The sequence below is a fragment of the Borostomias antarcticus genome, assembly GCF_949987555.1.
Source record: "Borostomias antarcticus genome assembly, chromosome: 6".
NCBI classification, from domain to species: Eukaryota; Metazoa; Chordata; class Actinopteri; order Stomiiformes; family Stomiidae; genus Borostomias; species Borostomias antarcticus.
The window spans coordinates 27,834,336-27,857,919 of record NC_140239.1 but is presented as its reverse complement, the minus strand read 5'-3'; the positions used below and the strand labels follow the sequence as shown (position 1 = coordinate 27,857,919).

At 45.9% G+C, this 23,584-nt stretch overlaps 3 protein-coding genes across 3 annotated transcripts; 1 reads left to right on the top strand and 2 right to left on the bottom strand.

The window, feature by feature from the left end:
• Positions 1-223: 223 nt before the first annotated feature.
• On the bottom strand, positions 224-8,296 carry LOC311310437 (heat shock protein HSP 90-alpha-like). The gene is made up of 11 exons (XM_084439939.1): positions 8,193-8,296; positions 6,163-6,312; positions 5,490-5,856; positions 5,176-5,309; positions 4,152-4,490; positions 3,725-3,890; positions 3,338-3,528; positions 1,932-2,079; positions 1,464-1,732; positions 870-1,203; positions 224-647 (listed from the first exon to the last, which is right to left on the bottom strand). The coding sequence occupies exons 2-11, from the start codon at positions 6,310-6,312 to the stop codon at positions 538-540; spliced, it is 2,208 nt and encodes a 735-aa protein (XP_084296065.1). The 5' UTR covers positions 8,193-8,296; the 3' UTR covers positions 224-537.
• A 546-nt stretch (positions 8,297-8,842) lies between these two features.
• Positions 8,843-12,163, bottom strand: hsp90aa1.1 (heat shock protein 90, alpha (cytosolic), class A member 1, tandem duplicate 1; the record flags this gene model as incomplete). Its single annotated transcript, XM_084440264.1, has 10 exons — positions 8,843-8,952; positions 9,064-9,397; positions 9,485-9,753; positions 9,852-9,999; positions 10,144-10,334; positions 10,442-10,607; positions 10,774-11,085; positions 11,243-11,376; positions 11,497-11,863; positions 12,014-12,163. 10 exons carry the CDS (start codon positions 12,161-12,163, stop codon positions 8,843-8,845), a joined length of 2,181 nt encoding a protein of 726 aa, XP_084296390.1.
• A 2,993-nt stretch (positions 12,164-15,156) lies between these two features.
• On the top strand, positions 15,157-22,889 carry wdr20b (WD repeat domain 20b). The gene is made up of 4 exons (XM_084440182.1): positions 15,157-15,410; positions 17,739-17,921; positions 18,441-19,862; positions 21,063-22,889. Exons 1-4 carry the CDS (start codon positions 15,162-15,164, stop codon positions 21,114-21,116), a joined length of 1,908 nt encoding a protein of 635 aa, XP_084296308.1. The 5' UTR covers positions 15,157-15,161; the 3' UTR covers positions 21,117-22,889.
• Positions 22,890-23,584: the final 695 nt, after the last annotated feature.

Below are 23,584 nucleotides of genomic sequence, written 5' to 3'. Positions count from 1 at the left end.
TTAGTTTGAGTCATCCAATGTTCCAGATAGTCTTAATTAATTTTTTAATTTGTTTGACTCTATTATGTAGTATGCGGAGCACAGCGATTCAATGTCATATTTGAGTCTGGAGAAAGACTATGCTTAGTAATTAGGTAAACCTGCAAATGTATTCAGAAAGACACCAGAAGCAGATCAAAGTGAGAAAGGCCAAATGGTTAACATGGTTCACGTTTAATCTGGGTCCCAGTATCCATTTCGATAAGATATATTACATTACAGTCATAACAGAAAATAAGAGCATTGGAATGTGAATAAATTAAAAAGAAATCCAATGATACAACTCAAGATACAAAAACGCAATATGCTCTTATTTTTCAAAAAGGTTTAAGGGAATAAATAACCGTATTTGGTCACAGGGTTGAGGGGATTCTAGAAGAGGGTGAGGGTCGGCAAACAGGGGAACATTCCAAGCTTATGAACAAACATCAAATCCAGTCATCATATACAACACAACTGCCAAAGTGCTTATCAATGGCATGATATGGATGAGTCTGCCTAGTCGACCTCCTCCATCCTGGATGTGTCGTCTTCACCTTCCAGTGGGGGCATTTCTTCTACAGGGGCAGAGGTAGGCTCCTCCACGTTCAGGTCATCCTCATCAATACCTGGGGGTTCAGAAGAGAGAATGTTTGTCACCAAAGCTCAAAAAACAAGAGATATTTATTTTACTGTCAATTAAGGTTTTGTATACATCTTGTCTTATTCTCTTCTAATTATAAATACACAGGAAATCGGGATTAGGGTTGATCCAAGTTGCAAATCAGTCTAGACGGTAAGGTTGAGGAGATGGTTTCAGACCAGACACGTGTCAAACAGGCCCAACTCACCCAGGCCGAGCTTGATCATCCTGTAGATGCGGTTCGAATGTGTCTGGGGGTCGTCCAGGGTGAAGCCTGACGACAGCAGAGCGGTCTCGAACAGCAGGATGACAAGGTCCTTCACCGACTTGTCGTTCTTGTCAGCCTCTGCCTTCTGTCTGAGGGTCTCCACGATGGGGTGGTCTGGGTTGATCTCCAGGTGCTTCTTGGCGGCCATGTAGCCCATGGTGGAGTTGTCCCTCAACGCCTGAGCCTTCATGATCCTCTCCATGTTGGCCGTCCATCCGTAGGTGCTGGTGACGATGCAGCAGGGAGAGGAGACCAGTCGGTTGGAGACTGTGACCTTTGGAGACAGCGGAGGTTAAGGGTTAGGGGTATGTGGGGAGTGTTAGGGTTAGGTGAGTTTTTATCTGCATAAAGCTGTGAGAAACAGCTTTCTAATGGGCTTGGCAGTCTGTAATGGATTGCATTGATTTCCAGACACGTTCATTCTTTTCCACTCTACAAGACGTACAGTATGTGAGCATGGGAGCCAAAGATTGATTTCTTACTGGTGGCTCTGAGTCAATACTGCAGTGTGTGATATCAGGTCTGTCATCTCACCTTCTCCACCTTCTTCTCCAGGATGTCCTTCATGATCTTGCACAGGTTCTCAAACTGAGATTTCTTCTCCTCCTGATTCTTCTTCTCATCCTCGTCCTCAGGCAGCTCCAGACCCTCCTTGGTCACTGAAACCAAGTTCTTCCCTTCGAATTCCTTCAGCTGCTGGACGCAGTACTCGTCAATGGGCTCGATCATGTAGATGACCTCCAGGCCAGCTTTGCGAAGGCGCTCCACAAAGGCAGAGTTGGCCACCTGGTCTTTGGTCTCACCTGAAACATAAGTGAAAGAACTATATATGAAGCATAGAGGAGGTAAGGTGGTTTTCTTTCCATCTATTATATTCATATCATTTTAGACAGTAGAGATTTTGTAAAATGGCTCCCAGGCCTCTAGTTCTAGAGTCTTACTTTAAGGCGTTAAAACAGGGATCGATTATCCCTTTAGTTCTATCGAAGGGCTCGTCCTCACCAGTGATGTAATAGATGTGTTTCTGGCTGTCCTTCATGCGTATGACGTAGTCCTTGAGGGACACCATCTCGTCGCCGGAGGCAGAGGTGTAGTAGCGCAGCAGCTCTGACAGCCTCTTCCTGTTCTGAGAGTCCTCGTGAATGCCGAGCTGTAAACAACACAGAAGAGGCCATTTTGATGCCATTCGATGCTCTTCAGTCCGTACCCTGACCAGGACCTGGACTGAGCACTTGGACTTGGTCCCAAGGCGCCACTGATGAGGCTGCCCACTGCTCCTGGCTGCCCCTGGAGGACAGCTTGGATGGGAGAAATGCAGAGGACACATTCCCTCCGCGACGCGTGTGTGTGTTCTGTGTCACCGCCCATTGCATGTGAGTCACAAGCTGTACGATAACAAATAAACTACTTTCAAAAGTCGCCATGTTCCATGCTAAGGAATTTTCACTCACTTCCAATCAGTCAACAGATCATGCACTACAACGAGTTGCAGGAGATTCTTATTGAATTCAGGATGCACATAATTATATAATAATAATAATAATATTAATAATAACTTAAATGTATATAGCGCCTTTCATGAAACCCAAGGTCGCTTATATGATTTTCACTGGTGACAACTGGAAGGAAATAAGTGAAAGAGAGAATGTACCCTCCTATAGATTTGGTACAGAAATTATGCAATAACTCATTATGGGCCACTGACACTACCTATTGATATCTATTCTAGCGGGCCTGCAGATGGCGGCAGGGAGCCCTGAATGGGCTGTAAGCTGCTTTTCTCAGGTTTAAGAGGAACGGATGGCGAGGGGATCAGACAGGTGGCGACTGATTAGAGGTTAGAGGGACAGGCTCCAAATCTAACTCCCATGGGTTGGTGGGTTTGGTCGATGGTCATCCTTCTTCCCCTCTTAGACCTTAAAGTATGAAATGAAAAAAGCATTCTGTCCCATTTTGGTTCCCATAATTGGTCGTAGTGTTCACCTATTCAACGATGTATGCCAAAAAATTTACAAAATTCTCCTTTTGTTGTAATCTTATATCAAAGTATATAATTTCTTACTTCCTGCAATTACGACAACAGGTACCTTAGATTTTAGGCCAATAATCTCACATCCACCACAATAATCTCACATCCACCCGTCAATCAACGCTATCCTTCTATCGAATCTGTCTAAAGTTCTTAAAACCCGTCCACTTGTCAATGTTCCAATCAAATTCCTCTAAACATTATGTCCCACCCTCATAGCTTGTTTGCGTCGGAAATACGTCAAACTATGGAAGTTAGATGATCTCAAATGTCAGTTTCTGTGCGACTTTAAAAATCCTGCAAGATCATATCAACCTGTATGACAAGAGGGGGCGCAGTGCAGTACAGCAGTGTAAATAGTCAGTGGTGATGAACTGACCTTGATGTTCTTGGAGAACTGCTCGTAACACTTCTTGTAGTTGTCCTTGTCCTCTGACAGCTCGGTGAAGAGCTCCATGCACTTCTTGACCAGGTTCTTGCGGATCACCTTCAGGATCTTGCTCTGCTGCAGCATCTCCCTGGAGATGTTGAGGGGGAGGTCCTCGGAGTCCACCACACCCTTGATGAAGTCTGAATAAACAGAGAACCCGTTTTCACTGATGAGAAAGCGAGTAGATAGTCACCTGGGACCATTCACACAACCAGAGAGCAGTATTTCATAGGCTGTCACTATAGTGTTATTAGATTTTGATGAGGCATCTGTGAGGCTAAATAATTTAACTTATTAACTGTTATACACATCTATTACAACTCTCTTAAGACATACTGAGGTACTCTGGGATGACGTCGTCGCAGTTGTCCATGATGAAGACCCTGCGCACATACAGCTTAATGTTGTTCTTCTTCTTCTTGTTCTCAAAGAGGTCAAAGGGTGCGCGGCGAGGCACAAAGAGCAGGGCGCGGAACTCCAGCTGGCCCTCCACTGAGAAGTGCTGCAGATAGAAACGAACAAACAGGCACGGTCAACAACAGAATACATTTTTGTTACTCACCATCTTCAAGTATGAATGATGGTGCAACTGTTATGTCCATTACATGACAGCTGCAATGCTGTATGACCGCCGATCAATCTTAACTGGCATGTCATGGCCTAACAGAGCTTTTGAGGGGAATATGAAGAACTTTCAAACAAGTTATTGTTACTACTGTATATGGTTACTATTTTAATAGTTTGCCAACTTTTAGCGTCTCACCTTGACAGCCATGTGGTCCTCCCAGTCGTTGGTGAGGCTCTTGTAGAACTCTCCGTACTCCTCGTTGGTGATGTCGTCAGGGTTACGGGTCCACAGGGGCTTGATCTTGTTCAGCTCCTCCTGGTCGATGTACTTCTCCTTGATCTTCTTCTTCTTCTTCTTCTTGTCCGAGCACTTGTCGTGGTCGTGGTCGTGCTCCTCGTCCGAGCCCACGTCCTCGATCTCCGGCTTGTCCTCGTCCTTCTCCTCGTCCTCCTCCTCGTCACCCTCTCCTTTCTTCTTCTCCTCCTCCTCCTCCGCTTCGTCGTCGCTCACCTCCTTATCGCGTTCTTTCTCCACCTGAACAAGGGAGGATCATGAGAGGTCAGTTACGTTTGAAGGGTTCACGTTAGGGCTGTCAAAAGTGCCATAAAATTTAGTTTGAATATATTTGAATTAATTTAGTAGAGTTCGAACGATATTCGAATTTACGAATGATTCGAACGATATTCAAAGTTTTTTGTTGTTGATTTTTCATGAATATAATAGCCTAATAAAATAACCCTTGACTGTAATATTGTACTGTGAACACTGTTACCCCTCGCTGAGGTGTTAACTTTCATCTTCCGATAAGGTGCTGGGTCTGGATTATTGGATTATTGCCCGTAAATAAATTGTAGCCTATAAATGTTCTGTTATTAATGTAAATCGCTGCATAATTTTTGATGAATAATATTATTTATTAATATTACAATATTCGAACTCTCAAATTTAGGTGCGAACTTCTTTTAAAAAAAGATATTCAATTTTTTTTCGAACTTTTTTGACAGCCCTAGTTCACGTACGTCGGCGTTTGGCCTCATCCATCAATAATATCCATCTTCCTGGAGAACTTGCCCAATCCAAAGCTCTTAAATGAGACACTTCCGGTTTATGTGAAGGGATCAAAGATATTAATAACAATCCCATATGAAATGCCTCTAGGGGCATAAGGTGAATCATGAACTGGGAATATTCGCTGAAACTATTGTGTGTGAGTGCTTACAAAGAGCGTGATGGGGTAGCCGATAAACTGCGAGTGCTTCTTCACAATCTCTTTGACCCGTTTCTCCTCATCGTACTCTGTCATGTCGTCCTTCAGGTGCAGAATCACCTTGGTGCCACGCCCAATAGACTCAGCTACAGCAGAGAGAGGAGCCATGGGCATATAGGGGGAAAAAATGTTGACTAGCAAATCTACATCCAATCTACATCCATTCATGTCATGCAAGTCTTGACTTGTTCATCATCAAGTCCAATATCAGATTATAACTGATGAAATGGCATTTTACTATTAGTATTAGTGTTGATTGTACTTACAGTTGTCAACTTTAACAGTGAAGGAGCCTCCAGCCGAGGATTCCCAGACATACTGCTCATCATCGTTGTGCTTGGTGATGACGGTCACCTTCTCTGCCACCAGGAAGGCCGAGTAGAAACCCACACCGAACTGGCCAATCATGGAGATGTCGGCTCCAGCCTGCAGGGCCTCCATGAAGGCCTTGGTGCCAGACTTGGCGATGGTACCCAGGTTGTTGATCAGGTCAGCCTTAGTCATGCCGATACCAGTGTCGGTCAGGGTTAGGGTGCGCTCCTGGGGGTTGGGAATGATCTCGATCTTGAGGTCTTTGCCAGAGTCCAGTTTGCTGGGGTCAGTGAGACTCTCATATCTGATCTTGTCCAAGGCCTATCAAAGATAAATAAGAAGGGGTTTGGCATGTTTTCAACTTTCTGTCCCATGAATGTATTCATTCAACAGCATTTACTACTGAATGATGACAGGCCTGAAATGGTAATAAGGCATTAGTAATAGATGTAATAAACTACAGATCAGATCATAACAGTATAAAGCACAGATAACGAATAGGGCATAAATATGAAATGGAATAGCCTTGTACTACATGTACTGTCAACTACTGTAATGTCTATCGAGCTACTTGACAGTTATGGAGCACACACTGCACCCATTATCTGATTAATAACATTCACTTACATCAGATGAGTTGGAGATGAGCTCTCTAAGGAAGATCTCTTTGTTGGAGTAGAAGGTGTTGATGATCAGAGACATTAGCTGAGCAATCTCAGCCTGGAAGGCAAAGGTCTCAGCCTCCTCCTCCATGGGTTGGTCATGTGCGTCAGGCATCTGAAAATGAACACACACCATGAGCAGACACACACACACACACACACACACAGAGAGGACAGAGAGAAAGTCCACAATCCACGTATTATGAGTCAGTGTTTTCTTGCCATCCTGAAACATGGGTTTTGACTTAGCACATTTTCCTTTGTCTGACTTAAAAATGTCTTAGTTCTATGGTCAAGCGTGTGGTTATGGCTATTCAAACACTCAAAATTGTATCTAGCTAGCGACAGTGCTGTAAGGTTCACAAGATTACATCAGGCCAGTGAGGGTGAGTCACTAGTTATGATGTGATGTAATTGGCACAGAAAAATGGCGTATGGATATGGTTAGGTAATGTGTGTCGTCATAACCAAAGATTATATATATATATATATATAGAGAGAGAGAGAGAGAGAGAGAGAGAGAGAAAGAGAGAATTGCACTCTTCTATATTCTTTACTCTGATCTATTCTGTACATTCTAGTGGCTGTAAAGCCCCACCCCACAAATTACTAAGGTTAATCTTATAAAATTATTTTATATTAGCCATAGATGTCAATTGCTCCTGCACCTGCAAAGACCGAGAGAGAGGGAGAGAGACAGAGAAAGAAAGAAAGAAAGAAAGAAAGAAAGAAAGAAAGAAAGAAAGAAAGAAAGAAAGAAAGAAAGAAAGAAAGAAAGAAAGAGACGCATGGCTTATGGAGACAGGTGGTGTGTAAGACTGTCTGTCTCTGTTCTGCTCACTACTGCATTAGGATAATCCCAAGTGAATCCACGCGTCACTCCCGAGATAAATTACAGCTATTCTACAAGTTTAAATCAGTTGTTTGAAATACAGTTCCCCCTCCTTCAGTATGCTGCTGACTGATCATGATTCTCTAGGAGCAAGAATGTGTATAGCTAAAATTAGATTAGAAACATTCTTTCAGGGAGTCTTTAGTATTGCCCTAGTATATGATTGAGCTTTCTATTCAGTCCATAAAACATTTTGGCATGCTCTGTGATGTTACATGGTCTTCTAGTTTAAAAGGGGAATTTATATTTCCTTCAATGCATTGGAGACCACAGAGCACATGGCCTGAGACGCATCAGCCAAAAATACTCCCCCTGTCGGTTGGCTCAGCAAACGACATGCTTCTAGAAAGTACTACACAGTCACTGGGTAACCGTCCATCAGTTCTGAAGAACTCAATCGTGAAGTCTGCGCTAATGACAGAAGTGTAGCCAATGCAATGCATAGTGCGGTGTTACAGCTGGCAAATCTGAAATGTATTGAGTCGAGGACCAATATGCACTCCCTCCACACCCACACACAGTCACACCACGAAGCAGATAAGTTAGAAACCGGGCTACGTACTAATAGCTGTACGTAAAGTGCTGTAGTTAAGTAACTTAGCTAGTGCTGGTTCTGATTTCATTCATCCCAGCCCTCCCCTCCTCCTCCTCATATGAAAGAATCGTGTCGCATTAGCTAACGTTAGCAGTAACAATAGAAATAGATACCACCTAACGTTACCATAATAAACATAATAGCTACAATAAATATGCCAAATTAAGATAATACCTTGGTAAATTAAGGAAAATGTCACGAAGAGAACATTTAGTTTCAAGCACTTTTGGCCCAGTTGTCTCTCTAGCTAACGTTAACACTGTCACCAAAAAGCAACTTATTTTCATTCTCAGTGATAACGTTAGTCTCCTAAGAAAACTCAGTTTGATGTGCGAATAATAGCTAACGTTCATTCAGCCAAATAAAATACATCTTATATTTCCATGATGGTGGTGTTTGGAATCTTATCATTCAGATGTCACTATTTAAAAGACGTATATAACCTGTACTTTTCTCTGCAAGTGTTTATCATTTAGCTAACGTTAGCCGCGGATATGTCATGTCTTACCGTCCTGCGAAATGTGAAAAATTCCTATAGTCTTCGTTTGATGTAATGTGAAGCCCTTTACCACCACGTTATCCAAGGAGATGGGGCAAAATGCAGGTTGTTGGGTTATATACCGCCCCAGACTGTGTGAGAAATCCTCAGCTTCCAGAACCGTCTAGAATATTCCTGGCGAAAGCTCGTGTGCGTAAACTGAGTGGTGCAACGGAGTGTCAATCAAACGGTATAGTTCCCCTGACCACGCCCCTCGTCCATTCAACTCTGTTGTGGAGGGCGGGCTAGAGGGAGGAGTTCTGACTCCATACGTTGCTAAGAGGTAGCCTAGTGGTTTTCACTTCTGCATACAGAACAGAAGTCATCAAAGTAATCCAGAAATAGAGTAGAGAAGAGAAAAAGTATTTTTAAATATATATATTTTTTATTATAAAGCCGCACTGTTTCATACAAAATATTTCACAGCTACAAAAAGACACACAAGTCAAATTCCACTTGAATTGATAGTAGGCTACTTCAAGTACAATTGATAGTCAGTGATACTGTTATTAGCTTACAATATCCTACTGTACATGAAGACTTGACAGTCAAGTAAAGTAAAGAACATTTGAAAAAGGTAAGGATAAAATAAAAATAAAAGAGGTACTTCTGTAATAATTTTAGTCAACTTCCTCCATTCTTGATGTGTCATCGTCACCTTCCAAAACGGGCATATCATCTTCACTGGGCTGAAGTATGTCCTCAACTGCTGAATCGTCATCATCAATGCCTGGAGAGGGTAGGGAAAACATGAGCAAAGAACATTTTTTTCTTCAAATTCTCAACAATTGTCTCTGTGTATACCCTATCTCTGTTTTTACATCTTGGAAATTCAACTCACCAAGGCCAAGCTTGATCATCCTGTAGATGCGGTTTGCGTGGGTCTGAGGGTCCTCCAGTGTGAAGCCCGATGACAGCAGAGCGGTCTCGAACAGGAGGACGACAAGATCCTTCACTGCTTTGTCGTTTTTGTCAGCCTCTGCCTTCTCCCTCAGGGTCTCAACAATGGCATGGTTGGGGTTGATCTCCAGGTGCTTCTTGGCGGTCATGTAGCCCATGGTCGAGTTGTCCCTGAGAGCCTGGGACTTCATGATCCTCTCCATGTTGGCCGTCCATCCGTAGGTGCTGGTGACGATGCAGCAGGGAGAAGAGACCAGTCGGTTGGAGACTGTGACCTGTCAGTAATGAAAATAGATGATTCATTTAATGTTGTGTTTACTGCAGTTGTGTTTTATGTCAGTGCGCTTTAAATATAGGCCTACCTTCTCAATCTTCTTGTCAAGGATGTCCTTCATAATCTTGCACAAGGTCTCGAATTTAGTCTTCAGATCCTCCTGCTTCTTCTTCTCTTCATCGTCCTCAGGCAGCTCCAGACCTTCCTTGGTTACTGAAACCAGGTTTTTGCCATCATACTCCTTCAACTGCTGGACGCAGTACTCGTCAATGGGCTCGATCATGTAGATGACCTCCAGGCCAGCTTTGCGAAGGCGCTCCACGAATGCAGAGTTGGCCACCTGGTCCTTGGTCTCACCTTAGAGAGGGAACCAGAATTTGTTTCAGTCACACATTGTTTTAGTTATTGTTTGTGCCACAGTGATGACCAATGATCAACAGATCCAACGCGCTCACCAGTGATGTAGTATATGTGTTTCTGGCTGTCCTTCATGCGGCCAACGTAGTCCTTGAGGGACACCATCTCATCACCAGAGTTGGAGGTGAAGTATCGGAGCATCTCTGACAACTTCTTCCTGTTCTGAGAGTCCTCGTGGATACCCAGCTACAGTAGATAGAGAAAGAAGGGATGTGATGTTAACATCCATTATAATCTACCCTTAGTGCACGTCAGGAAGACTTATGATACAAAGGCGAACTCTCATTTGGCAGGGCAAGGTCAGAATATCTCATTTTCAGATGGGTTTACCTTGATGTTCTTGGAGAACTGCTCGTAACACTTCTTGTAGTTGTCCTTGTCCTCTGACAGCTCGGTGAAGAGATCCATGCACTTCTTGACCAGGTTCTTGCGGATCACCTTCAGGATCTTGCTCTGCTGCAGCATCTCCCTGGAGATGTTGAGGGGGAGGTCCTCAGAGTCCACCACACCCTTGACAAAGTCTGGTGAGAAAGAGAGAGAGACATGCGGTCAGTCCGAGCCACTCCAAGTCCACAGACCCGGGCACGGTATACAAGGCCCTACTGAGGTTACTAGCCGAGATACTCACTGAGGTACTCTGGCATCAGCTCGTCACAGTTGTCCATGATGAAGACCCTGCGCACATACAGCTTGATGTTGTTCCTCTTCTTCTTGTTCTCAAAGAGGTCAAAAGAGGCCCTCCTGGGCACAAAGAGCAACGCGCGAAACTCCAGCTGGCCCTCCACTGAGAAGTGCTGGAGAGAGCAGAGATAAGCATTTCAGAATCAGAATTTGTTTCATTGCCATGCAGTTTTTTACTTGTTATGCTATAACATGGTTATTAATAAATCCTATCAAGACAAAACAATGGGATTTGTTGTAATTTTTTTGATTTGTTTCTTTGTCATAAGAGACACTCACCTTGACAGCCATGTGGTCCTCCCAGTCGTTGGTGAGGCTCTTGTAGAACTCTCCGTACTCCTCGTTGGTGATGTCGTCAGGGTTACGGGTCCAGATGGGCTTGGTCTTGTTCAGCTCCTGGACATCGATGTACTTCTCCTTGACCTTCTTCTTCCTTTTGTTCTTTGATTCCTTGGTGTCCTCGTCCTCGTCAGAGCCCACATCCTCAATCTTGGGCTTGTCTTTGTCCTCAGCAGCAGCATCCTTCTCAGCTCCCTCCTCCTCCTTCTGTCCCTCCTCAAGGTCCACCTCCTTCTCCCTAGTCTTCTCCACCTTGAAATAAAGAATGTCTGTTTTTTAGTGTTTTGGATTTAAAATAATTTAAAGTAGTAGTTTTGTGGAATGGTCTCTCATTTAGTTTACTACGTACTTGCTTGTGTAAAGTGAGAAGATATGTGTAAAGTGAGAAGATATTTCAAATGGAACTTACAAAGAGTGTGATGGGATAGCCAATGAACTGTGAGTGCTTCTTCACTACTTCCTTAATCCGCTTCTCCTCACAGTATTCTGATTGATCCTCCTTCAGGTGCAGGATCACTCTCGTTCCACGGCCAATGGACTCACCTTTTAAATGAGAAAGATTTGACTGTCTGATCCATACTTGTCATTCAATACTATTATTTAATATGTACGATTATTTAATCTGTGACTTGTTACATTGTAGAGAAGCTATGAGTGGCTTACCAGTGTCGACCTTGACTGTGAATGAGCCTCCTGCTGCAGACTCCCAAAGGTACTGCTCATCATCGTTGTGCTTGGTGATGACGGTCACCCTCTCTGCCACCAGGTAGGCTGAGTAGAAACCCACACCGAACTGGCCAATCATGGAGATGTCGGCTCCAGCCTGCAGGGCCTCCATGAAGGCCTTGGTGCCAGATTTGGCGATGGTACCCAGGTTGTTGATCAGGTCAGCCTTAGTCATACCGATACCAGTGTCGACCAGGGTCAGGGTGCGAGTACGCAAGTCAGGAGTGACCTCGATCTTCAGCTCCTTGCAGGATTCAAGCCTGCTGGGGTCTGTCAAGCTCTCGTATCGGATTTTATCCAACGCCTGACAGAAAAAAAAAGTAGAGGTTTATGAGAGTGATGCGGTTGACGAGAGCTAGTGTAACCAGAAACACATAACCTTTGTTTAAAAAATAAAGAAGTGAAAATGATTTCAGTGTTAATGTGTTAATTCTGCAGTATTTTATTCACTTACATCAGATGAGTTGGAGATGAGCTCTCTAAGGAAGATCTCTTTGTTGGAGTAGAAGGTGTTGATGATCAGAGACATCAGCTGAGCAATCTCAGCCTGGAAGGCGAAGGTCTCCACTTCGTCCTCCATGGTGGGGCCTGCTTTCTCTGGCATCTGTAAAGAAGAAAAAGAAAATGGCACTTGTGACATTAAGTCTGATTAAGTATTTTATGTCCCTAAATATGTTTGACCCATATTTCACATTCTGTAAAGATGTCGAAAGCTATAAAGAACCCAAAGTTTTGACCAGGCAAGTGGAGCCATTGCAATTCGCTATGAATTTGCTTTGCAATTTGCTGTAGGAAAAAAGATGATAACTTATTTATGCCGTGCAGTAAGATGAAGTATTGAGTGATATTTTATTTAAACTCAATAAATGTATAATCATATCCGATTTCTTTTTTTCCCCATGAAGCCGGTGAGTAACCACATGGCTAAATGTGATTGGAGCAGGAGGAGAGGAGCAGCTGTTACAGCTCCAGAGCAGACCCCAAGGCTCCTGTTGCGCAGGCCCTAGCTGTCAATCAAAGGCTCGCCATTGCAAGGAGGGTGGAGGGTGTTAGCCAAGCCAACAGCTGCAGCAGCAGTAGTGCCATGTGGCACCTACTCTTTGAAAAGGAAAGGTAAATTGTTCCAATTTAGCCTAAAATAGTGAAATGTTGAGTTATATTATTTTACTCTTCTAGTACAAGAACACTTGAGGTAATTAATCTGTCATCAATCTGTCAAAAAAGCTTTAGGAAATTAACTCACTTCTCCATAGCAAAGTTAGTCATGAACTATTTGAGCCCATGTTTATTCATAGACATGATATTTATTCAAATAGCAGCTTGGGAGGTGTTTGATTAATTATGCTGTTGATTTCAAACAACCGTTTGAGTTCTATCTGGTTTGGTAATTGCCTTTTTAGATAACTTGTTCAAAACTCGCTGTAGCAGTAATTTGTCCTAGCTGCCTCCTCTGTTCAGCTGCCATTTCTCTCTCTCAGGGTCATGCTTGGCCATGTGCTTCAAGCCGGCCTTCCTCTCCACAAAGAAATCTGGAGCAACTAGACAAATTTGTCTACTGTGATTTCCCCATCTAATGTCATTTTAAATGATATTCAGCCCGGTGGTAATAACGTGATATTTAATGGCTGCTGTGCTTGCTTGCAGCTCGAGTACCATCAATTCATAATTAATTCCAGACCTTAACAAGCGACCTTCATCATTCTTGTGAGTAACAAGTACATTTTAATTAGCTCTACTTTCAGTATATTAAATGTCTTACCTTATATATATGAATGAGCTCCTGAGCTTCACTTCTTCCTTTCTGTATTTATAGTATGGGTCGCTGAGCTGTACTCTTCCTCTGCAGATAGATTTAGTATAAATTTCAGTATTTCACTGCTTCTCCTGTAGGCAGTAATCCTCTATCGGTTCAGGTGAATGTCTTCTCACTGACTGCAGACCCTTGGCACTATCCCTGTCTTTATATACTCAAGGGGCGGCTTTCTGGAAGCTTCCATTCAGAAGGTTCTAGAAGGGGCTAGTGTGTGAGGGGGTCTGTAGCCATGTGTCCTTATAGGGCTGCAGAGTCACAAGGGGTGCCTGTCACTCAAGGCAAGAGTGATCCTGATAGCGCATGGCAGGCCTGGTCCACCATTGCCTCAGCTGTCAACGTCACAGCTGTGCGTAGCCCTCCCCGGCACCACATGGTTCCATGACACCTCACTGCACAGACGCAGACCAGAAGGCCTCAGAGATAACAGGACCCAAGTCTTTTTTTGGCCCGTGAGATTGGGGAGAATAGCTCATGTGCTTAAGCAACAGTTTGATTAGTAATGCAGTCTCTTTGATGTTTAGTAGGCTAGAGCACCAAAGCTACAGCGTGGTTCAATTTCTTTAGTCATTGATGAAATGAAACAGGCTACATAAGAGACAGCAGCCATGTTATATATATCACAAAGAAAGTTTGTTTTCATTCAGCGCTGACATACTGTTTTGAAGAAGAAGACCAACAGGTGGTATGGGTCATATGAAGCTAACTAGATCAGGACACAATTCTTGAAAAGGACAGTTGTTTACAGAGCCATTTCATTGTGGAATATACTCCCTCATATACGCACTGTAAGCAGTAAGTACTTGTTTAATAAATTAGTAAAGGTTCACATAGTTGCATGACATGATTTTAGATTCAATCGGGTATCAATAGTGCATAAGTAAGACATTTTTGCCTTTTTCATTGTTTGTCTTTTCCACATTTACCATCACTATTATATGATAAACATACATGAAGTATACAAAGTACATACATGTATAAACACTTCAAATATTCCCATTGAAGAAGTCCGGCCTTGGTCTACATGAATAGACTACTGAACAAACGTATGATAGAAAAGACTAGAATTCTCATGCAAGGATTAGGATGCTGTGACTTCAGATGACCAGAGGATGGCGCTGTTATCTGTGGCAGGCCAGTTATGTAATGTTTCTAGTTGATGCTGGAAACTGTCCCTGGAAGCCATGGCTGGAGGCCTGGAAGCATCCAGTAGGGAAAAGTTCGGAGACATATTTATGACAATGAACTGGACAGGAAAACTGATCTTGAAACATGGACTCTATGGGATACTTTCTAATGCAATTTAATGTCATGTTAAAATTATGTCATGAAACCCATATTGGGTTGTTATTGGTCACGTTCATTCCATTTCAGTTTAAGTGAATAATTATATATTGGAAATAAGTGTGATTGAGTTGACTTTTAAACTTTTCACAAGTGTACGCACAAACAAATCAAGAAGTTAAAATGCAGCTCAATGTTGTTGCTGTCTTTGTGAAATTAGTAGCCACTTCCTTGGGGGAAAAGGGGTGTTTTACAATCCATTGTTGCTTTATCTAACAAAATGACAATCCGAAAGCGTCACCTCATGTCACCGAGCGAATAGTATTAAGTTTGTGTCAACCGGGCGACGGCCATCAAGTGAACCGGCGACCCTGTGATATTAAGCGCAACACGGTGCACCGCCGGGCGGCCCGAGCACATTTAACGAAAGTTGCTCCTGAGTTGTGGCGGAACGCATGCACTGTGGGTAAGATCCGGGTTCTGGACAGGATGAACGCCAATTTCCAAGATGGCGGCGGAGGGAGGAGGGAAGGAGATGAACGAAATTAAAACTCAATTCACCACTCGGGAAGGTGTCTATAAACTCCTCACTCACTCCGAATACAGCCGGCCGAACAGGGTGCCTTTTAACTCCCAGGGCTCGAATCCGGTGAAAGTCTCATTCGTGAATGTGAACGACCAGTCCGGTAACGGTGACCGAATCTGTTTCAATGTGGGCCGGGAACTGTACTTCTATATTTACAAAGGCGTGAGAAAGGTAAACAACTTTCCGTTGTAACAAAGCGTGTAACTAATGTCTGGATTAAAGTGTGTTACACATTGTGCCTGTCCATTTTGCTTGTTTCACTGACGTACGCAGATAGCCAGACAAGCTAGGCCATGTACTGTCCAGCTAACTGGCTAGCTTAGCCCAGCTAGCATTGGCACAGTTTGTTTTGCCCGCACCTTGTGGGGATGTGCTGGTATGTGCACATCATCTAGCTAACAGCTAGCTATCTAGCTGTGTTCAACACCCTCGAATTAGTCCTAGCTAGTTAGCCAACTTGTAGGTGTTGTCATGACATTCTCTCTGGAGACTGAATCTTTAACCTTGGACTAGAGTCGTGATGAGTTGTGACGCCGTCATTGATGATGGGTACAGATTCACTATGAAGTTAAAGTTATATTGACCGTGTCATTAGCCAAAACACTACACTGGTCTTTTTTGTTTATCCAGACAGAGCTAAAACACTACACTGGTCTTTTTATTTATTCAGTCAGAGCTAGCTTATTGTGAGCTAACGTTACACTGAGTTGACACTGAGCTGGAGGCCTTGATGCTTTTCTAACGTGTCTGTGGTTGACTGTACTTGTATGGACCATTGTTGGTAGTGAGTTGTATTTATTTGTTGAGATGATGTCATGCAGCGAGCTGTCAACGTTTGGCAGTGACCCTGGTGTTTGTACATTGGGATGATGTCACTGCAGTAAGCAGTGTTTGTTTACACTACTGGCGACGGTCACACAGCTGTGGCCACCGACCCTTTCTCCTTTGTAGCTCAGCACTATGACAACTGACGTTTAATCGAGGTCTTGACTGTTCATTGTAGGTAGTGGACATTCAGCTGCTAGAAATTCAGGTCAGTCTTTGGCAGACCGGAGACAGAGGGTGTAAAATGTTGCCCAACCTGCCTTCTGGCATTCCGCCGATCAGACTCTAGCCTTTTCCTTAATATGTGTCGCCACCACCAGTGAGTGGAACAAAAGGAGACAGAGGAAAGAAGTAGGGAAGCCGAGTTTAGGACACAGTTCACGGCAGCCAAATCCATTGGTCAAACGATGTGAATTTGCTCCATATACTTTCCAAGTTTGCCTACTTGTAACTCTCTAGTTGTGCTTTGTGTTTTTCTATCAGGTTTTGAATGCGAAAGGCCCATAGCCCTTATTTGGATGTCCTGCTTTGATAGTGGTAAGCCCAGGCTTAGGAGCATGAGTGCACACAAGGTGTGTCTTAGAGCCTTATACCATTAGGGCTGATTTTGCTTTGCTCGCACTATACTGGGGCCTCTATGACAAAAATGCAGTGCTGACAGAAACACGCATCATAGTAGAGTTTTTGCGTGGCCTTCCATCCCTGTTACACCTGAAGGCTTAGGCAGCGGCCGCCCCGCACAAAATCATCACACTGCCATTTAAGCAGCTGCCTTCCACATATCACCCTGGCACCCCTGGTTGATTTGTAGCCATGTCTTGCTCTGCAATTTGCCAGTGGGCAGTTGGCCATATAGCTTACAACTGTCCTATCCTCTCAGCGCCAGAGTGCCAAGTTGGCTACAGCGGCCAGTGGGTGAGTTCAGCGTTTGTCGTTCAATGGACATGGCCGCCACAGTTTCGAGGGGAGCTGTAATTCAGCTAGTCTATAAAGCCCCCTCCGTTCCTCTCACGGTGAACCGGTTGTCTTGCCCTGAGCTCTTAGATGTTGCGCTCGGATGAATTTGACTGCAGCTGTTGAATTGCATGCTACAGCAGTATGTGTGTTTTTTTTTTTTTTTACCAGTTTGTCTCTCTGGTTTAAATCAAGTCGCCTCCCTGGATCTTTGCATGCCCCGGCCACCTGTTGGTAGACAATAGGTACTGCAGGGTAACCTACATTCTCTTCTGGGCCTCCCTCTCTTTCTCTGGGGTAATCATTGCCAGTGTTTTAGACTTCATGACCCTCAGATAGGCCGCAGAAGCAGTGTCTTCGACCCCGTTTACATGATAACGTCTCAATACTTCCTTTTTTTTTTTATTGTTACCGATGGTGCATGTTCAACATTGGATTATGAAAACATGAATTTCAGAAGAGGAGCAACATGTTTGTTAGTTAGTTAGTTAGTTAGTTGGACTGTTTGAAGTCATGTCAGATGCTTTTATATCCAGCAGTAGCTGATTTGTTTCTCCTTCTGTTGATAAGCTGCAGATATTAGAGATAAAAGTTAGAAGTGGTGTTTCCTGAAGACCTCTTTTATGGACCCTCCTACGTGTGTGTGTGTGTGTGTGTGTGTGTGCGTGTGTGCGTGTGTGCGCGTGTGTGTGTGTGTGTGTGTGGTTGTCATCCTTCTAGGCGGCTGACCTGAGCAAACCCATAGACAAGAGGATATACAAAGGAACGCAGCCCACGTGTCATGACTTCAACCCCCTCACCGCCACGGCGGAGAGCGTCTCTCTGCTGGTGGGCTTCTCTGCTGGACAGGTGCAGCTCATCGACCCCATCAAGAAGGAGACCAGCAAGCTCTTCAATGAGGAGGTGGGTTCGCGGGGTGCTCCCAATTCCACTAAGCCGCGATCCGAACCGATTCCGATTCCTGGGGTCAAGATCCGGTTCCAGAATCGATTCTCGATCCCAACGGAAAAAAAGAAGAATCAATTCTTGGGAGTTGAGAATCGATCCAGGAATCGTGGCATTAAGGATCGCGATCCTTTCAAAGATCGATTCTTCGGTGCACCCCTAGTCAACCTCGTAGAGCAGAGTTTTTACACTATAACAAAAAACAACACAGGAATACACCTACAATAACCCCTGCCCTGACCTATTGATGCGCTTGTTCCGGACAAGCTTGCACTGGAGAAGTTAGAATGGAGGTAGTTAATGAACAATTGTTTACTATACAGTTTGTTAGACAGAGACAGACCGTAAGCCTATACCAGTCTGAACCCAGTTCAACTCCAGCACTTTACCGCTATCCTGCGACAATACACGTCCGCCGTCTCTCTCGTTGGGTCTCTCCCTCACGACCCCCTCTCTCTCTCTCTCTCCCTCCACCAGAGGCTGATAGACAAGTCGCGGGTGACCTGCGTACGCTGGGTCCCCGGCTCCGAGAGCCTGTTCCTGGTGGCCCATTCCAGCGGCAGCATGTACCTGTACAACGTGGAGCACACCTGCGGCACGACGGCCCCGCACTACCAGCTCCTGAAGCAGGGCGAGGCCTACGCCGTGCACACCTGCAAGAGCAAGTCGGCCCGTAACCCGCTGCTCCGCTGGACGGTGGGCGAGGGCGCGCTGAACGAGTTCGCCTTCTCCCCCGACGGGAAGTTCCTGGCGTGCGCCAGCCAAGACGGCTTCCTGCGCGTGTTCGGCTTCGACGCCGCCGAGCTCCACGGCACCATGAAGAGCTACTTCGGCGGGCTGCTGTGCGTGTGCTGGAGCCCGGACGGGCGCTACATCGTGGCGGGCGGCGAGGACGACCTGGTGACCGTGTGGTCGTTCTCGGACTGCCGGGTGATCGCGCGCGGCCACGGCCACAAGTCGTGGGTGAGCGTGGTGGCGTTCGACCACTGCACGACCAGCGTGGAGGACGGCGCCGGCAGTGGCGGTGGCGACCCCCCCGCCGAGTTCAGCGGCAGCGACGAGGACTTCCACGAGCAGATTCACTTCGGCAGTGGCGGCGGGGGGCGGGACCGGGCCAACAGCGCCCAGTCACGCCTCTCCAAGAGGAACTCGACGGACGGGCGGCCCGTCAGCGTGACCTACCGGTTCGGCTCGGTGGGACAGGACACCCAGCTGTGCCTGTGGGACCTAACGGAGGACATTCTCTTCCCCCACCTCCCCCTGTCCCGGACCAGGACTCACACTAACGTCATGAGCGCCACCAGCCCCTCCCCTTCGGGGACGGCGATCGCTACTACTGCTACCAACGCCGCCGCAACCACGAACCCCTCGGGCGCAAACGGGAATAACAGCGGTAGCGGTCACAACCCCGCTAACTCTCTCCCGGCCCCTCTGCCCCGCTCCAATAGCCTGCCGCACTCTTCCAACTCAGCAGGGGGCGCCGGCGCCCCCAACTGTCACGCAGGCGGCGGCGGCACCACCACCAAGGGCGTCGGACTCATCGACGGCGCCGCCCTCATCGCCACGGGCGTCGGCAAGTTCGCCACGCTGTCGCTGCACGACGCGCGGAAGGAGCGCCACGAGAAGGACCTCAAGCGCAACCACAGCGTGGGCCACGTGGGCAGCAAGAGCAGCGACAAGCTCAGCCAGCTGGGCCACGCGCGGGCGGGCAAGACGGACGCCGCCAAGACGCTGGGCACGGCGCTGTGTCCGCGCATGGAGGACGTGCCGCTGCTGGAGCCGCTGCTGTGCAAGAAGATCGCCCACGAGAGGCTGACCGTCTTGATCTTCCTGGAGGACTGTCTGGTCACAGCCTGTCAGGAGGGCTTCGTTTGCACATGGGCCAGGCCCGGGAAAGTGGTGAGTCACGGCGTGCGGGTTCAACACGGGCCGCGTGGTTAGCCGGGCCGGGGGGGTGCTTAATGCCGGGGCGCACGCTACAGGATATTTTAAAACCCTAACCGATTTTGTAATCGGGGTTGTATCGCGCATATAAGGAGGATCTTAACAGATGCTCTTCTCGTCAATCTCAAACATGCGCACACGACAAGATTTGAAAATAACGGCTCATCACACACTACAGGGTCTTATCGTGCCTGAGGGAGCAATGAACCACTGGTCTCGCTGTCTCGCTTGTAAAGTAGAGATGTCATAATCTTAAATATCAAACGTCATATTATTGGGGCCGCCCCGATGGGTCTGTGAGCTGACCGAGAGGTATACTGTAAGATTGGATCTCTAAACCCCTCACATTACAAGATCATCTGGGCCGAACATCGGTACCGACCAACGTTCCAGACCAGATTTCTCCTCCGATTGTCGGGAGGGGTGAATCGGGGATAAATCAGCCCCAAAAATCCTGTAGTGTGAGCCTGGAATAACTGTGAGGTGTGCGGTCTGTCCGTGACCCCTGGGCCCACAACACTCAAACTAGGAGGTGGTTCGGGCTGATTGAATTTCGATTTCAGTACTCCCATGTGTGCATTTATAACGCGTTTTATAATCCATGTCTTACAAGTGACTGTCTGACTCTGAATACAATCTGCATACAAAACGCCTACTCACACCAGGTGTAAATGGGCTCTTTGCTACTGTGAAGTCAACCCCTAGAGATGGGTTCAGTAATAGGAGACTCCACCCACACATACTTAACAAAGTATTTCATCAGCAGAGGTGTTCTGTCTTTCTATCACACACTGAGGGCTCCATCATGATACTACGCGCCTTTGTTTTACTTGTGTATGCCTAACGGGTTGTTCTGGATCTGACCCACATCCGTCTCTCTCTCTCCCTCCCTCCCTCTCTCTCGCTCTCTCTCGTCCTCTCTCTCACTCTCGTCCTCTCTTTCTCTCCTTCACTCTTTCCCTCTCTCTCTCTCCCTCCCACTCTCTCTCTCCCTCTCTCTCGTCCTCTCTCTCTCTCTCCCCCTCTCTCTCTCCCTCCTTCTCTCCCTCTCTCTCCCTCCCTCTCTCTCTCTCTCTCTCCCTCCCTCTCTCTCTCTCTCTCTCCCTCTCTCACTCCCTCTCTCCCTCCCTCAATCTCTCTCTCTCCCCTCCACAGGGTTTGCTGTCGTCCCAGAACCCGGCCAACTCCCCCAGTGGGACAGTGGTATAGCCCTGGTAACTCTACTGGTGCTGCTGAACCAAGCTCCATCCCACAGAGACGGGCTGAGCCGGCCTGGACCCAGGCTCTGACCCCCAGGCTCTGACCCCCAGGCTCTGACCCCCAGGCTCTGACCCAGGCTCTGACCCCCAGGCTCTGACCCCCAGGCTCTGACCCCCAGGCTCTGACCCACAGGCTTGGACCCTGCCCTGCAGCGCTGCTCTTCACTCATCATCATCGTCATCATCATTTCCACCTTCCACATTCTCTTTCTGTTATTCTTCACCCGTAGGTAGCTGTGACTAAGGAGGGTAGCGGATTCCCCCGAAAAAGGATGTTTGAAGTTCAAGCTTGAATTGGTCCCGGAGGCGTGTGCTGTTGTGTCTCATCGGAGAGTTGGGCTGGGGGACTTTACTTTGTCCCCACCCCTGTTTCCTGCCTGGTCTGAAAACAACCCGTAGCCTCCTAAGTGTTGGCAGATCTAAGGGGATTGGGATAGGCATAAGCTGTTTGTTGAAGGCTTCACCCCAGCCCAGGAATTTCTGCCATATTTTATATATACATCTAAAGTACCTGGTGTAGGGACAATGAGGTTGTTTTCAGACTAGGTGTACATCTCCTAACGAGTCTCTCCCAGTCTCTTCTTACCCGACTGGCCCTGCTGCAGCTTGATCTCTAAAGGGAGACCGGAGATGTTCCTTTACCAAGAAAAAAAAGGCTTTTTTGAAATCTCAATCAGAATATCATAGTTTGAGTATTTTGCACTGATTTTGTCCCCGTTTTCTGTTTCATTTTTAAAAAATTCATAAATATGATGGGACATTGAAAAATGTTTGAAGACGGCCTCGGATGCACTTGGGATTATGGCGTGTCATCACCTTCTGTCTGAACTCTGGATGCTGCAATCATAGGTTTTTTTAAAGACAAAAAAAGAGAAAATTGTTTGCACTTAATAGTTTGTTAGAAGAGAATGGCTTTACAATTTTGGAGTGTGCAAGGACTCCCCGACAAGGTTGTTGGAATATAAATAGAATTAAAAAACCTTTGTATCTATTGAACATTTATTTTAATATTGTTTCAGATTAAAATGGGCTCTGTATCATATATGTAAATATTGTACTTCAATGATTTATGGGTGAAATTATCATTACACTAGTTGGAGTTCTTCATTTGAGAAAATAGTGATATTTCTAATGCAGAAAATATATACATAATAATATTAAAATGAATCTTGAATATGCAGGTTAATGTTTCTTTTCTGTTGTACATAAAGAGAATTCAGGTGTATTTTTCTTAATGAAACGTTTGGTACAGGAGATGTCTCTATGAAAATCCTCTTATCTAATAGGTAGTGCTGAGCGCTAGCTAGCCTGTGGCTGCAGGGGCCTCCATGTAGGCTGGTAGGCTGGGGAGCTGCAGTCTAACACAGCCATCACTCAGAGCTCAGGTAAACCACAGAAGACTAAGGCTGACATAGTCCCTTCACCCAGTGCATCGACATCGGTGTTAATGACCTCACTCGCCGCCATAACCAACGAGACGGGTCAGGTGTGGGGATGTGGGCGCACGGGGCTATGGCTGCTATGAGTAACAATGAAGGGGACTGACCTTGTAATTGTGTGTGAACAGACAACTGACACTGTGTTGATAAGACGTCAATACTTGATGGTATGAGTGTTTGGGTCGAGTGAGTTCTTGAAGCACCCACACAGGACGAGGGTGAGGATTCTAATAGTGGGAGATTTTTTTCCTCCATGTGACACCTATTAAACGGCTTTGACAGACCACATGTCTCTGACCTCCTGTCTTTCTCGGGCCGATTCCATATCTCGCCTATCATCAGAAGCAGAAGAATTTTTACTAGTAATGAGTTCTTGTTTCCATTAGTCCACACATAGGATTATTTGGTTTACAAAATATGAATTTACTTCATTAGCCCTAGAAGCAGGGTTGGAATCCATGTAAATTAATGTAATACCAAACTAAAACTGAAATTACAAATTGAAATCAAAAGTAATCATTTTGTATTTTAATTCACTCTTACTTCCTTAATTAACTAATTGACAGTTTACCCCGACCCTGCCTAGCAGTAATTCACTCTTTGTGTAACGTTTGATCAACAGTTTCAATAACTTAAGCGTGGTGCTTGTGACGCTGAAATGGTGGTTAATGGATGAAGCTGACAGGCCCTTCTCCACTGGTCTTACCCAGGGGGGCGTGGTGCAGTTCTCATGAGCTTGTCATCTTCCCTGGGCTGGACATGCAGGAGAACAGAGCAGGGTAGCAGATACAACCTTCCTACGGTCAAACTGATACAGATAAAAGTACGGGCATGAACATACCAGATCTGCATACTGCACTTGCACCATTTGTACAACCAGCACTCTTCATTCCGAACAGCGGTCGTTCACTTACCGTGTGACGAGGGGAGCGGCAGGTCCTGGAGGTGAAGGCTGGCACAGGATGGATGGCTACGCTCA

Coding starts and splice junctions, on each gene's coding strand:
- LOC311310437 (XM_084439939.1), bottom strand. CDS start 6,312: ATGCCTGACGCACATGACCAACCCATGGAGGAGGAGGCTGAGACCTTT. Junction 3,891..4,151: donor AGGACCACATGGCTGTCAAG/GTGAGACGCTAA, acceptor TTCTATCTGCAG/CACTTCTCAGTGGAGGGCCA. Junction 2,080..3,337: donor AGTTCTCCAAGAACATCAAG/GTCAGTTCATCA, acceptor TGTTGTTTACAG/CTCGGCATTCACGAGGACTC.
- wdr20b (XM_084440182.1), top strand. CDS start 15,162: ATGGCGGCGGAGGGAGGAGGGAAGGAGATGAACGAAATTAAAACTCAA. Junction 15,411..17,738: donor TTTACAAAGGCGTGAGAAAG/GTAAACAACTTT, acceptor TCATCCTTCTAG/GCGGCTGACCTGAGCAAACC. Junction 17,922..18,440: donor GCAAGCTCTTCAATGAGGAG/GTGGGTTCGCGG, acceptor TCCCTCCACCAG/AGGCTGATAGACAAGTCGCG.